General features: G+C 39.9%; 1 protein-coding gene across 12 annotated transcripts in view; it reads right to left on the bottom strand.

Moving 5' to 3' along the window:
• Window positions 1-15,792, bottom strand: part of DPF3 (double PHD fingers 3) — a 187,546-nt gene that overhangs the window by 34,452 nt on the left and 137,302 nt on the right. For 8 of the 12 annotated variants that reach the window (XR_007377507.1, XM_048947377.1, XM_048947374.1 and 5 more), the window contains one exon: window positions 6,240-6,368. The exons of 1 other annotated variant lie outside the window; for it this stretch is intronic. Coding sequence is in view for 7 of the 11 variants with exons in the window: in XM_048947377.1 (XP_048803334.1) it covers window positions 6,240-6,368 (129 nt within the window). In the remaining 4 variants the exon portion in view is untranslated. Of the gene's footprint in view, window positions 1-2,015; window positions 3,438-6,239; window positions 6,369-15,792 lie in introns of all 12 variants that reach the window. 3 more of the 12 variants (XR_007377505.1, XR_007377504.1, XR_007377506.1) reach the window with 1 other exon arrangement.

The following is a 15,792-nucleotide window of genomic DNA, read 5'->3' as shown; positions in this document are numbered from 1 at the left end:
AGGTAAAGCATCCACCTCTCAGACAGCCAAAGGCAGCTAGAATGAACAAAACTCTTTTCCTATCCTTCGCCATGACTGACATGGACACAAGAAGTAGATACAAAATGGATGCAAGAAATCATGCTGCTCTTTGGCTCTGAATATGGCACATTTCTGCTCCCTGTTGTTCACATGGCTGTATCACAGAGCAGCAGAAGAAAGACATAGAGATTTTGGAAAGGGTCCAGAGGAGGGCGACTAAGATGATCAGGGGGCTGGAGCACCTCCCCTATGAGGACAGGCTGAGGGAGTTGGGCTTGTTCAGCCTGGAGAAGAGAAGGCTGCGGGGTGACCTCATTGCAGCCTATCAATACCTGAAGGGAACCTACACCCAGGAGGGGAGTAAACTCTTCAAAAGGGCTGACAACAGCAGGACTAGGGGAAATGGATCCAAGTTGAAGGAGGGAAGATTTAGGTTGGATGTTAGGGGGAAGTTCTTTACTAGGAGAGTGGTTAGGCCCTGGAACGGGCTGCCCAGGGAGGTTGTGGATGCCCCGTCCTTGGACGTGTTTAAGGCCAGGTTGGACGGGGTCCTGGGCAACCTGATCTGAATGTGTATGTTTGGTGGCCCTGCTAGGCAGGGGGGTTGGAACTACATGATCCTTGAGGTCCCTTCCAACCCGGGTGATTCTGTGATTCTGTGATCCTAATACCATAAATGTAAGTGCAGGGATTGAAGGGCTGGAGAAACAGAAACATCAATTTGAAGTTCATTTTTTTAATCTAAAAGATTTTTCATGTTTTTGGTGTTTCCTTACAAACTGGGAACAACTGTACCTGCAGGCCAGATTCTGCTATGAGTTTTATGAACATGCATGCAGTGGAAATGCACTGGACTTCACTGATATTTTACAGTAAAGTCAGTATGGAACATGTGAGCCTACGCCAGACTCATGGACTCATAATTAGGGAGTATCTTCTATCTTTACTGTCATTACTCTTCATCTTATTGTCTGTATTGTCCATATATATGTCTATGCACACATATTTCTGGTCTATATTTACCTATACAAACTCTCAGGATGATACAATAGTGCAAGCTAAATCCTATTGCTTTCTGGGATTTTGGAAGAGCAGATGCCTATATGCCTGTGCCTCACCTCTGGAAAAAAAAACCTGAAGTTTTTGCTTTTAGTGAATGCAGAAGAGTGGCAAAATACTATAAATTTATCTGACATGTTCTTTCAGAGAGGAAAAAAAAAAAAAAAAGACTAGTTTTGGAATGAATTAAATCAATTAAAGTATACTTCTCCAGGCCAGTGTTAAGTCAAAATACCATTGTTTTGACACTTGGATGATTATAACACACCAGCAGGAACAGAATAGCAACAGGAAAAGATTGTAAATATGGGAAAAAGCTCAAACAAGGTTCCTTCCTCACATGAGTGCGTGGCTCTTTCACTCTGTGTTTCTATGCTAGAAACACATAGAGCTATTTTGCAACATTTCGTAACACATCTAATTCTGAGGGTAGTATATTAATGTAATCTAAACATAAGTAACACCATTCTGGATTTACATTCAGGTACATCCATGTACCCCTAACAGAAGAATCTTGCCACTGCTTATTTCATGCCTAAAGTCAACCAGAAAAACAACAAAAAAAAAGACCTCTGTAAGCAGCAGGAGTGGATCCTTTCATTCTTTCTTTCTTTTAAGGTGTATGGAAAAAAAAAGGCTGAAAGAGCCCTCACAGATAGTACTGTGACAACCCATCAAAAGAAGCAAGAGAAATGGAATCCATCTGGACAGGCTTCATTCATGTACTAGAACAATATATATCCAAAGTCTTTATTACAAGGCTGACATTTTAATTCTGGCATCACACACACACAGTTGAAGGACTAGGCACTGCCCAAATAAATTTCTATTTTATCTCTGATTTGTTTCTACAACAAAGATCAGTCAAGGGTCTCTTGAAAATCCAGAGAACAGTGATTTCACAATCAGTGAAAGATATTTCAGCCAGGACATACCTTTCAAATCCTGCTGCATGTTTCCTCCTTTCTGGGATAGTCGCTTGGAAGGGAGTCACTCTCTTCTCCATTGCCCTTGGAACTTTAATGAGTATTGCTTTGGTTTATTTCAAGAGAAGCTATTGCAAAGCAAACAAAGTGTCTCACAAGACACTACAGAGAGAAAAATCTGGGCAACACAGAAAAAATGCTGTGAAGTAAAATTTAAAAATGGAAAGAAAAGTATAGGTGAGGTATATTTCCATATCATTTCTTCCATGATTCTGCTGCTCCATCTGTTTTGTGTTTGACGTCTACGACTTGCAATTTATATTCCATCCCTACGCTTGGAAATTTCTATCCATGAAGTGAAGGTTAAAAAAAGAAAAAGAAAAAAAAAAGTAGAACTGAGCGAGGAAGAGATGAAGGGGTGCAGGTAGGAAGAGATCTATTGTAAAGGTGTCCAAAGGAGAGATGGAAATGTGTTCCCCAAGGTCATGGTCTTCAATGGAGCTGCTTGTGTCTTCAAGCTGTTAAATACAAGTGCAGCAGGTGTACAAGAAGAGCCAAATTCCACAATAAGTGCAAAATCTCAAATGCAGAAGCCATCACACCAAGGGTTTCCTTGTCCTCCAAGGAAGTTCATCCACAGTGGTTCTCTAGAAACAGTTCTATCATCAAGTAGACATCCATTGCTTTTTTTTTTTTGCTTTTTTTTTTTTTTTTTTTTGTATTTTTATTTAAAAAGTAACTTTTTCTAATAATATATAGATTATATAAATAATAATAATTAAAAAAAACTATTTGGGTTTGCTTTCATGTTCTCCAACCCATCTCTATTTTATGTGGTTTGCCAATATATATATTAAAAGAGAAGAAAATCAACTCTGCTCACTATTTAAAAAAATATTAAATCCACCTTTTATGTTTCCAGAGAGAAAGAGAAGGGCAGGAGGTGGGAGAAGAACAAATTAAAGTGAAAAGGAAAAAAAAAAAACCAACAAAAAAAACAGGAAAATCAAAACCTTCTGTCTCTTCAAAATGGCTGTCAAGAACTTTAAATGCTTGTGCTTTCAGTGTACACCCCACAGAAAAAAAAAACAAAAACAACATCAACAATAACAAAAAAAAAAAAAAAAAAAAAAAAACACCCAAGGACCTAAAATTAAAAAAAGAAAAAGATAATAATAATTCTAGTAGTAAAATGGACAGCAAATTGCTCAGAGTTTGTGTCTTTTTAGTTAATTTAGCAGCTGCCCTTTTTGTCTGCAGAGGGAGAGCTGCCACCACAGCCACCTCCTCGGCTCGAGAGAGGCTCTTCTGCATCATCCTCGTCAAAGCCATGAAAGGTCGAGGTGTCGCTTTCTGACGTGGAACCGAACAAGTCCTCCGTAGTGCGTGTTGGCGCTGCTTCGTCCCTCCTGCCTTCTCTTCCCAAATGAGCTGACATGTATGATGAATATATCAGCACATGGGTTAAGCAACAGGCATCATCATCATCATTTTTAAAGTATCATTACTATTAAACAATACAGACTATCAAGCTTATAGGTGTGTGTTTGTACGTGCCCGTGTACCTCAACAATATGCCTTGGTAGAACCGCAGTGAGAAAAATAAACAAGGATCAGTTTCTCTTACAAAGAAAAAAAATCTACCATTAACACAGGTGCCCATAGCCATGGCAGCGAAAGGGTTAATCATATTTTCCTCTCTTCAAAAACATTAAAATATTTTCTCATGATTACTTAGATCAATTTAAAGAGATATTTAGCACATATAAGTAATTAGACACCATTAGCTCTAAGCACAATGACCGTCCTTCAGACTGGCATCACCTTTTACAACTTTACTGCTATTGAAATGTGACCCATTAGACATCTCATCAGCCTCAAGACTTTTATCCCTGCCCGTCACCTGATCCCAAAGAGCCTCCTCTATAGACAAAATGACATACGTTTTGAAGACTAAGCAAAAGTAAGCTAAATAAATACTTCTATTCTGATTTCATGGTATCTCCTTCAATACCTCCACCACCCCCAACAACAACAATTCAACAATTAAATCACCTAAGAAGAGATCTGTCATGGGAAATACTGAAAAGTGCAAGAGTATGTTAATCCAACTTTCAATATGGAACAGGTAATTCTCCACACAGAACATGAACAGCCATAACAACAATAGCAACCAAAAGAACTGTTGAAAACAGAAGTCAGATACTGAAATCTGTGAAAGTATGGTTTATTTTCTGCCTCACTCAAACACGTTACGTGATTAATAGAAACAGCGTTCAGAATCTCTCTCTAAAAATGACAGAGAAAAAGATGTCTCTCGTGCCTCAGCAAATGAATGTCGGTTTGTAGGGGACAGCTGTTTTTTAACTCAGAAACACTAACATAACATTAAGTAACCAACTATTTGGTCTTCACTCCAGCTACAGGAATCAGCCATATAACTGCATGGTTAAGTAAACCGCTTTGCTTGAGAAACGAAGAATTAAATCCTGTTCACAGAACGAAAGTGGATATAACAAAATAATTGGCAGATGAACCACCTTACAGAGATGTGATTTTAGTGGCTTTAAGAAGGGAAGAAACAAGATGATTTCCACGACCTCTCTTTCAGTATAATGAAAATGTTCCCCATTATCAAGAAAGAGGAAGATGGACACCAAAGACTTTTCATTGTTTTAGTTTACAGATTAGTGTGTGGTTGTACCTTAATCACTTCCATCACACATCAGTCACATCATTGCAGAGCCTTATGAATGACCCAGGGTGGGTCAGAATTTGTACAAGGATAGCATTTAATGGAACTGATTTTGCACAATTTAGGTTACATGCGGATCTACTTGTTCCACCACGCTAAGCCATCAAGGAAATTAATGTATTTCTGGTTCATCCTGATATAATCACCATAGCAATGTTTAAGTAGAAAAAAGTATGGATCTGTCTCACTGTGCAGTCTCAGGACAATGCTGAAATAAGTTATATTGAACTACAGCAGTCAAGGGGAAGGGAAATGATCTTCCAAGTTGGCACCACAGACCGCATGAGCTTTTCCCTTTAAGTATTAAGAAGCAAACGCGTATCACTAAAAGGTCCATGTTACTGTTTGTGCAGCATTCTTTGGGAAGGCTCTGGAGAAAACCAAAGGGTTCACTACTGGTCCCCTGGTGACCAGTATGTATCACTTCAGAAGATCTTCAGAGGCCACAACAACTGCAGAAGGCAATTCGCCAGTGAGAGTCTAATCCTGCTCCCACTGAATTTGACTAGAGGCTTACTATGAATTTCAGTGGGAGTATGAGCAGGCCATTCATTCAATACAAGAACACTTCACTTTGCACTTCAGCCATCACACAAAAAACATCTTTCAGTGACCATAGCACAGAAGTAGCAACAATACTGAATTTCAAGATCTCTTTTGTTTCCACGTTTACATTTGAAATTCTTATCACCATTAGTATCACCACTGCCCAGAAATAACAGAACTGGAAACTTGGGCCTAAGTTGGAACATGCAGCTATTAAAGGTCTTCCATTTCCTCTACCATTGCCACCACCTCTCACATGAACTATAAATAACTGTTCAGCTGGGATAAAAGAAAAAAAAAAAAAGAAAAAAAAAAGAAAGGAAGGAAGAAAACAGCAGTCCAGAAATAAAGACAATCCAGAATGGGAAAGACACAATTGCTTACATTTAAAAAGAGCGAAGGGAAGAAAATGGAGAAATAAAAATGTCTTAAAACAAAATTAATGATAGTCATCTTGTAAGAGGATAATTCTTGACAGCTACCCCCATCCCTACCCTGTAATTTCCTCCCTCTTTCTTTTTTGGATGAAAAAAATGCATGAAATGTGTAATCAATGGAAATGCTTGTCATGCAACTTTCATAAATCTTGTAAGTAATTTATAGTTGTAATTGCAGCACTTAAGACAGAGCCCATTCTTTAACATTGTTTTAGGGTCTTCTTCTTCTGTTAAATGAACAACTAGTACATGTACCAAAGTTTGTAGAAGTCAATAAATACATTAAAATTGTATTACTTCATAAGATCTCATTAGCTTAAAATTGTTTTTATGACAGAAAATTTCCCAATCATCCTTTTCCACAAACACAGACGAGGTAAGACGTTGCTTTCTATTCCCTCCCAAATCTGCTGGCTTTCTTCAAAATCTTCAGGAGCAAAAAACAAAATACAAATACACTTTTATATATGAAAGCTGCAAGAAGAAGTCACCTACCAGAGCGCCCACAGTCTGAGCACGACACAAGTTCCTCAGGCCGGCCACTTTTTTTGTTCATATTGGAGCCTCCAAGGCAGAAGTCACAGTAGTTATTGGGAATGATGACCCCATCTGGTCCTTTCTGGGCTGCAGTCAGGTTAGAAATCAGATTTACTTAAAGAGCATTCAGTTTGGATATTTCCCCCTTTTCTTAGCTACGATGTTAAATTGTTGAGTTTGCAGGCCACGCAAAACACTGTCAGTTAGAACAAAAAGTGAATTCTGTGAATCAGAAAATCAAAAGTGAATCACCTCCATCTCAGGTACACCGATCGTATGCTTTAGCTATTTTGTTTGCAATGCACTTCACCAGTTCCTTTACAATGCAGCTGGTCTGGTCCCTCATCAGGACCTGCTGCCAGACATCCCTGAACAGTTGAGGGAATTCATAATACACACAAGTATATAAACAATCCCTAGTGCAGAATCAGACCTGAGCTGTCAGTAAGCCAAGCCTGGTTTTTCAGACAGCAGCCATAAACATAAACACACAAAGTACAATTGCAGAAGGGAAAAGCACATTCCCCAAAACTCCAAAACCTACAGCATAGAAACCTAACTGGTTTTATTTCTAAAGCTTTCTTTTTGAAGAGATTACATCTCAAAGTTGCAGAGTCTTCTCATTCAAAAAGTTAGTTCAAATGCTGATAACTGTCGCAGTCACTTCAGGGTGATGGACCCAGGATCACACTACTTGCAGTAGACTGTGCATGCCCAAGAGATGAAGGCAAGGCAGCAAGTCTGGCCCAAGTGAGCATCCAGCACAGGTGCAAAGAGTTGGCCAAGGGTGGAAATCTAAGCTGCTGAGATAAAAACTTCAGCCAAGAAAAAAAGGAGGGAATTTGAGTTGTTATTTTCCAGCTAGGGATAGCTGTAGAGGAGAAAACACACAGTGGATCTTAAGTAGAAGGGAAGTCTGTTCCCCTAGAAAGAAAAGATAGGCAGATGTATTTAGTATTCTCAGGTTGAGCAAAAAAAACATCACTGCTTTTTTTTCTTCTTCATAGCTGCCATTTTCCTCCTTTACTCTCCAGAGAGAGAAAACTTCCTGTTTCTGCCTAACCAGGAGCTTGGAAAGGTTTAGAGGAGCGGGAGGAATGCTCAGCATGGTCTATGTTTTTTCTTTTTTTAACTTAAAAAAAGGTAGATATACTTCTAGCAGTATATCTGACCTGACTCTACTCCATGTAGATTGCTACAAACCAGAAAAAATGAAGACCTTTAAACTGCGCCATCTATATTTAATTATCTTTCTAATGCATATTTTGTAACTTGCAGATTTTTAACAGATGTTTTGACAGCCTTTATTGATGGTCTTTTTGTCCACATTCAAATTTCCCCTGAAGAACAATGACATTTTAAAGGGCTTCTGGTAGCACTCCAAGACACACACTTAAAATTAAATTTTTCTCAGAGTTCAATCGGTTGTTGGATTGGGTGCATCTATTTATTCATTCACTTCCAGCTGTTGATTATCTGAGCTTTTTTGGAAATTGGCAGCTGAAAGACTGCAAGTAAGGTGAAAATAAGAAAAAAAATTAAAAAACAACACTGCAAATACGCCATTATCTTCCCACACAATCACCAAGATCCTGATGTATTTACGAAACAATGGGTTTTACTCTGATATGGTGCTGTTAAGATCTTCAGTTCTCCCAAGAACAGACATAAACTCCCACTCTTTGGTTAGCATTTTGCCATTTAGCAGAGAGGCATTTAAGACACGTGTGCAAGATAAGCAAAAAAGAGCAGCAACCAGGTGGAAGCCTAGCACATCGATTCATTTTAAGAGCTGTAACAAAATGGTCATAAAGTTGCTGCTTGTACTCTTTTTTCTTTCTTTTTCTTTTTTTTTTTCCTTTTTTTTTTTGTTTTGTTTTTTGTTTAAATAGCAGATCTCCCTAACATTTATTTTTCCCACAGCAGCCCCATTCTGTGAAAGTTAAGTAATTATTTATATTTTGCTCCATCTACAGAGTGGTTGTACACAACACAAACTCAGTAAGCCCAGCATTCAGTGATTTTTTTGTTCCTTATTACCTCACTTCTCATGTGAATTCCTTAAAGTGCCTTACAGATACTAAGAAACCAATATTAACCCTCAGTGAAGTCAGAAGTTTTCTTTTTTCTGGGCCCTAATTAAACTTCATGGTGAAGAGGCACCGCTGGATTTTCAGCTGAAAAGCCTGGTAGTAAAGTGATTAACCAGCTTCCTCAAAAACACACAAGAATTCTGTGATGAGGCCACAAATAAAAATAATCACCAAAGGTGTCTGCCAGCACCATAATAAGGAAAGAGCTCTAGTATCATGGTGCAGAATCATATAATTGATTTAACACTCAACATATGCTGACTTAAATTTTTCCAGTGCATCTCATGAGCTTAAGATCTACCAACAGACAATCTGGAAATAGGACAGGGAATCTCATGAAAATATGTGCACTGATCAATTTGTCTATGGTGCATTGCACAGGCGGATGCCTGTTTTGCTATTGAGGAGGTTCTTCTAGACTGTAGTCTGTGTCTAGGTGCTCATTTGTTGATTGTCACTCACAAATATGGACACCATGTATGAAAAGCTGTACACAGATTAGAAGTTCTGAAGTTACACCAATGTTGTCTTAACCAATGCATCTTCACAGCCAAATCATTCAGTACGGGCAATGTTAGCCTCTCCAATGTTTTTCCATTCTAACAGGTGCAACAACTGGAATGAAACTTAAGTCAAGCTTGATCAGTACTGTTCAGTGAATTAAGCCCCAGGCTAAAGCACAGAAGGGTTGAGAATGAAGAGCCTTACAGATGACAGTAAGAAAGCAGAATTCTTACTTTCAACTGTTGGCTTTTTTTTTCCCCTGGTTTTGTGTGTGTGTTTATGTATGTGTGCATGTCCTTGCAGTTTTAAGTTCTATTTTACAAATGAAGAAATTAAGAAACAAAGCAAAGATAGAAAGATAAAATGTGCAATATTCATGAGAAGCATATCATACACCAGAAGTTCAGCCCTAATTCCACCCCTTAATCAATAAAACTACTCACAAAATAAGTAAGGGAATGGATGCATAAGTGAAAGCAATTAAATTACTGGAGACTAATGTGTTGCTACTTTTCATTTGAGACATTGTAATTAACTAGGAATACACTTTTCTCACACATTAATCACAAAGTAGAAGGTGTTAGCTTAAGCCACATGATGGCTCAGCTAATGAGAAGTAACTCACCTAGGTGTGCTAGCTCAATCATTTTGATTGTGCCACTATAACCAAGGATTTTGTCTAAAAATGCTCACACAGATTCAGAAACTGTTTTAAAGTAAAGCTTTGAAAAACAGCCATGGTTTTGTCCTAACTTACACAAAACTCTTCTGATTTTCTTTTACATTACAAACTGCAAAAACAGATCAAAGGCTTTGCGGAGCTTTGAGGAGTACTGCCTGAGCTAAGGTGTTCTCGTAGGGGGGTATACTTAAATCAGTACCTCTTGCCATTCCAACTTGGTCTCACTTTCTTGTTTCATCAAAGGCCCTGTCTTTATCTACATCTGCTCTCAAATAAGGAGTATACTGCTTTTTAAAACACTTTTTAAAAATGCATTAAGGAAGATCTGCACAGGTCAGATGATGGTTTCACTGTACCTGAAAGCTGATTCAAGTGAAGATAGGAGTCTGAAAATGAAGCCTGCATTTCCAAATAACTTTGGAATGCTTTTACACTGAAATACATTTCTTCATCCTGGCCTAATCAAATGAATTTCAAAGTATGTCATGCAAAGCTGAATAAATTTCTTATTAAAATACAGTAACATTATTCACAGGAGTCCTCCTATAAAACAGGTACCATAAATTAATTCTATAGTATATCACACAGTAACTTTGCTCTGTAGACAAAACATGAAGAGCTAAACAAATTGACTTAATTTAAACATTTAAGATCATAAAATGGCTTAGGTTAGAGAGCACCTTAAAGATCATTCAGTTCCAACCCCCCTGCCATGGACAAGGCTTCTATCTACCAGATAAGGGCACCCAGGGGACCATCCAACCTGGGCCTAAATGCCTCCAGAGACAGGGCATCTACAATATCTCTGCGCAGCCTGTGCAAGTGTGTCACCACCCTAAGGAAAAAATTTCTTCCTAACATCTAACATAAATCTCCCCTCTTTTAGGTTAAAATCATTCTCCCTTGTCCTGTCGTTATTCAGACTATGTGAAAAGTCAGTCCCTCCTTCTGCTTGTAAGCTTCTTTCAAGTACTGGAAGACTGCAATGTGGTCTTCCTGAAGCCTTCTCTTCTCCAAGCTAAACAATTCCAGCTCCTCAACCTTTCATCATACAAGAGGTGCTCCAGCCCTCTGATCATCCTTACGGCCCTCCTCTGGACTTGCTCCAACTGCTCCACATCCTTCCTGTACTTGGGGGGGGGGTCTCAGGCTTGGACACAGTGCTCCAGATGGGGTCTCATAAGGGCAGAGTAGAAGAGGATAATCCCTTCCCTCTCCCTGCTGGCCACCCCTCTATTGATGCAGCCCAGGATACAGTTGACCTTCTGGGCTGCAAGCTCATGTCAGCTTTTTGTTATCAGGACCCTGAAGTCCTTCTCCACAGAACCAGTCTCAATGAGTTCCTCTCCCAGTCTACATTCATATCTGAGATTGTCTCAACCCAAATGCAGCACCTTGAACTTGGTATTGTTGAACTTAATAAGTTCTCATGGGCCCACTTTTCAAGTGTGTCAAGCTCCCTCTGGACGGCATCTCTCTCTTCTATTGTGCCAACAATAATTGCAAATAACTTCTGCGCTTTCTTGATTTTGAAGGCAGGGGTTCTGAACAGAATTCTAGCTTCCCTTCCTCTCTCCCAAAGTAATCAAAGAAACTAGAAGTTTCTTTGATTTTCCTCTTTATCTAGTGAGGATGTATCAAGCTGTAGCCCAATATGTAGTATGAATTTTATAGTATAGTATATTGTAGTATGAAAATTATATGCCCTCTTTAATAATTAAAAAGCTGCTTCTAGTGAAATAACATCAAGAAATTAGGATTTTTCTTCTCAACATCATCTTCTGGAGCCACAAAACACAGTAAGAGTCTCAGTTTCTAGCTCTCATGGCTGAAGAGAATACTTAGAATGAAAGGCAAGTTCAAAAGAAACAGATCTGGATTACAATCCCTAAAACATTTAGAGGTGGAAATCACAGTCATAGATATTTCTTCAACCTAGGTACTACAGCATAATACTTAGCCATCATGTAAGCTGTGCATCTAGGTCTGCCAACATTTTATCTGTTTTGTATCTTGTTCCTAAGTCTGGAAAGGCAGCAGAGGAGGACCAGAGCACATCTCAGGGTTGGGGCGGGGGGGCTTGTGCATTGTTTATTTAAATGGTTACAGTGAGTTGGCTACAATCAGACATAAATGCACTCCCAAAAGGAATTTTCCTAACACATTTTGTCCTGCTCTTACTTTTTTCTTCTGGGCCTGATCCAAAACCAATAAGGTCCGTTGAAGGTTTCAGTTCAATTCAAAAGGCCATTTACTCTGTTTGCAACAGAAATTTCCAGAGCACAATAGAGACCATGGGAACCTGCGTGCAGGACTGAACCAAGTCAATGCACTTTGCAACAGAGAAAAAGAGGCGGGGATTTGCCTTTTTTTTTTTTTTAATGAATTCTACAAGAGTCTTTGTCTGACGCTGGGTAGGGCCCAATTTTCGTTTCTGACACCTCCCTTCATCTCAGTGCCAAAGTACAAGTCCACCATTTGGCCACCTGTGCAGCAAAATGCTGGCCAAGAGCCTGCGCCTGCCTTCACAGAGTCCCTTGGAGGACCTGGTGACAGAAAGTCCCAACCTATGGCATAAGTGGCCATGTGTTCAGCTTGCCTTCCCCCCACTGCTGACAGCACTCATTCCTCACAGGTCTGGCCCGTTTCCATGGCGACTGCAGTGCCAGGCTGGGCCTGCCTGTGGTCTTGCCACCTGTTATTACTTCATCTCTCAAGTGTAAGGAACTGAGGCATGGCCCTTTAATTTGCTGCTCACAATGCATCTGCAGAGGATAGGCAGGTTCAAGCAAGGCATTACAACAAAGAAAAAAAAAACAAAAACCAAAAATAGGTATTTGGGAGAGAGGGAAGAGAAGCAGCACTCAAACCATGGCTTTTTTTGAAGTATAGCTTCTGAGAGAAGAGCAGGACAACACCTGGCTAGAGCCACAGTCACATGTTGGTGACACTGCTGTGCTGACGTAGCACAGTATTTAACTGCATAATTTCTGCTTGGAGTGAGCGTGAACCTGGGTCTGTAGCCCTGAGAGCTGCTGCTCTGTTCCGAGCACCAACCTCACTCCTCTGCACAGCCCCACACTTTGCTACCCTGGGCTCTCCACACTGCCCTCCACTGCACAGCATGAGCACATCTTTTGCTGGCAGCCAGAGAAGCAGGCTGTGCTGCTGCAAGAGGTGCTGCCAACCATTCACAAGAAATACGGCCAGTTTTAGCAACTGCGTTTGGTCTCCTTTTTGGGTTAGTTGGTGCTGTGAAGAGAGAGAAAGCTATCGCCTTCACACAGTTTTTAGCAACTCCAACAGGCTGCCTTTGCTACACCCTCTGTGCATGGAGAGAGACAGCCAAGGATCACTACAAGCTGCAAGAAGGGAGCGCTACCAGAAGCAGGCATTCTGGAGGAGTCACAGAAAGCCTCTGTGCAGGGGAAGGAAAAGCAATTGATCACATCTTTTACAGGAATTGATATGGCCTTACCTTGAACAATGAAGGAATGGGTTGGCAGGTGGGCAGCGGGGGGCAGAGCAAGGGCATACGGCATGAGTTATTGAGATCTTGTAGATCTGGGAGATCAGTGCTCCTGCTTTGTAAGGCATACTTCATACAAATGTCAGTGCAATGATCTCAGATATTCTTATGCAGGAGCACCTAAGACAAGGGCCAAAATCCCATTGCTCACAGTGAATCATTGAGAATAGACCATGATCTAACTCTCCAGTGCCTCATGAGAACAAACAGGAGATAAGAACAGTAGACAAAAGAATCTGACATAGTTAAAACATAGATTTTCTGATTTTGTGAGGTTCCTCTCCTGACACTTGGCCTCTAGCCATTGAAATATAGCATTCCTGTCAGCACAGGAAATACAAGGAGGGATCGCAGTGACCAATATGGAGCCCAGGCTAGCAGCAGCCCTCAGCATTCATACAACTGGAATATGTTGTAAGCTTTGGCTCTAGAAATTGCTAATTGGAGCAATATGAGAAGGCAGAGCTCCTAAGCTCAAATTTTATCAAATCTTTTGGGTCTTACTTGCTTGGTTTGAAATCTATGCTGAGGACAAAAAAGCATGGAGATGGCAAGAAAAAAAAAAAAATATATATATATATATAAACACATAAATAATATTGTTCTGTCACAAGAACAGGCACATGGAGCAACACATGGTGTTCAATTAGTCAAATTGGAAATATTTTCCTACAAATTACTGACTGGTGATTCTCTGAGTGTTGAACATCTAAAACAATGCAGGTTCTGTCCAAGGAGAACATGAAAATACAACACATACACACAAAAAAATAAGCATGCACACACACACACAAGCAAAAAAAAAAAAAAAAACCTTCTGAACAAGTCAACCAAAGGCTCCCTATGGGTCCCTGTAGATAATCTGAGATTTTCCAGTATTTCAAAACTCTATCTTAACATCTTAAGATCTTAACATCTCAGAACATCTCACTTATCTTAACATCTCAGAACATAGGCACTAAAAGTCTAAGAAATTTACAACTGCAAACAGAGTTTGAGTGGAAATCATTATTCATTTCCAGCTTCTTTTAGTATTCTTTTTTTCTTCATTAAAACTAGCCCTAGGGAAAAAAAAAAAAAAAAAGAGAGAGAGAGAGAAAGATTAAACTAATGAGAAGTCAAATCAAGGCAATGTACATGTTCTCACTGAAAAGGTACCTGCTGCTGCAGGGTATCTTGTCACAAGGTGGGCACTGATGCACCCTTGCATTCAGATGTGGCTCCTATCATGGCCCCAGTGAGAATAAGCACTGAGGCAGGGAAAAAGTAGGCCTGATGTAGCTTTTCAAATTGATGCTGCTTGTGGAGAGGAACAAACAGCTCATCTCCAACCGAGGGGCTGACTCTCGTCATTTATTCATGGCCAGCCCCCTGCCTGGATGGAAATAAAAATGTTTCAAAGATGACTGCGTGGGGGAGCTGGAGGACAGCTTGAAGGCAAACTGAGGTTAGCACATTAATTTTTTATCTCTGGAGACTGGGTATCCAATTATGCTTAGAGTACACAAACAACTTTAGCTGGTCTCTCCAGTAGCGATTTATCCACATCATAAAATCTGCAATGCAACTGGGCACAACAGGCCAATACCACAAAATAACATAAACAGGTGGTTTTACAGGTTAGGTGCTCAAGTTTGCAGAGTGACAGGAGTGCACAGAACTGCATTCTTGTTAATTAAGCTTACTACAGGTAAGACTCAACTTGCACGTGACAGGCCAGCAACAGTCAGCACAATGTGCTTTATTTAGAATCATCTTTGGCCAAAGTGCTTGTGGGCATAAGTTCAGTTGCTGTTTACTATGCAGCTGCCTGTAACCAATGCTTCACACTGCAAAATGCCACTGAAGGTTCTTCTTCTTTCACTGGGAGGCAGTTTTTCTCCATGTAGACAGACCATCCTATTCTCTTGGGAATTAAGGAAGTGCATTTATACTAGCACACTCATTCATATACATTTCAATAGATGGAATTCTAATGTAATTCCTATATCAGAAGTGTCTCCAAATTTGTGAACACCAGCTGCACCCAAGAGCTGGCCTGTACCCATACAGATGGAATAAAACAGCAAGTGTTTTGTGGCAGTCTTGGATGCACCCTGAGCTCACAAATCTCACGCTATCAGTGCCAACATGTGGAGGAAAAGGCAGCAGAAAAAATGCTGAAAAATGGTGTGGGGTTATTTCTTTTTATTGGTGGATTTGAAGAAAAGGGGAGTTGACTCTTTTAAAGGTTTTCTATAATCTCTTTTTCACAAGACCATATTCATGCCAAAAATCAGAAAGCGTGTCAATGATAAATGGGTGTATAGGTGAAGGCAAGACTAAGCACTGAGAAAAAACTGTATCTGTGTCAAAGGGCTAGATAAGACGTACAAACAAAGCAGCTAAAGCTCAAACAAAGCTCAGGCCAAGGTGTTTTAGGAAAGGCAAAAGCAAGAGAATACTGTTGAACTGTCTTTCCTGATGCAAAGGATCATCTACAGAAAGGAAAACATCTGAGTTGTAAATAAACCTTCTGCACCTCCCAAGGACAGTGAGACATCCCAGAGAAGTGAGACTTGGGGTTTGGGTCAGTCTTCTTCTTTAATACACATCTCTTCAGTAGCTTTCATTTCCAGATAGGTTGTTCCTATCTAAATCTCCTTTCCAGTCCCTGGATAATTTACCTAACTATCCAAATTGGTCTATGCAGGAGGAGAAGAG

The sequence above is a fragment of the Lagopus muta genome, chromosome 6, assembly GCF_023343835.1.
Source record: "Lagopus muta isolate bLagMut1 chromosome 6, bLagMut1 primary, whole genome shotgun sequence".
Classification (NCBI taxonomy): Eukaryota; Metazoa; Chordata; class Aves; order Galliformes; family Phasianidae; genus Lagopus; species Lagopus muta.
This window is presented reverse-complemented; position numbering and strand designations above follow the sequence as displayed.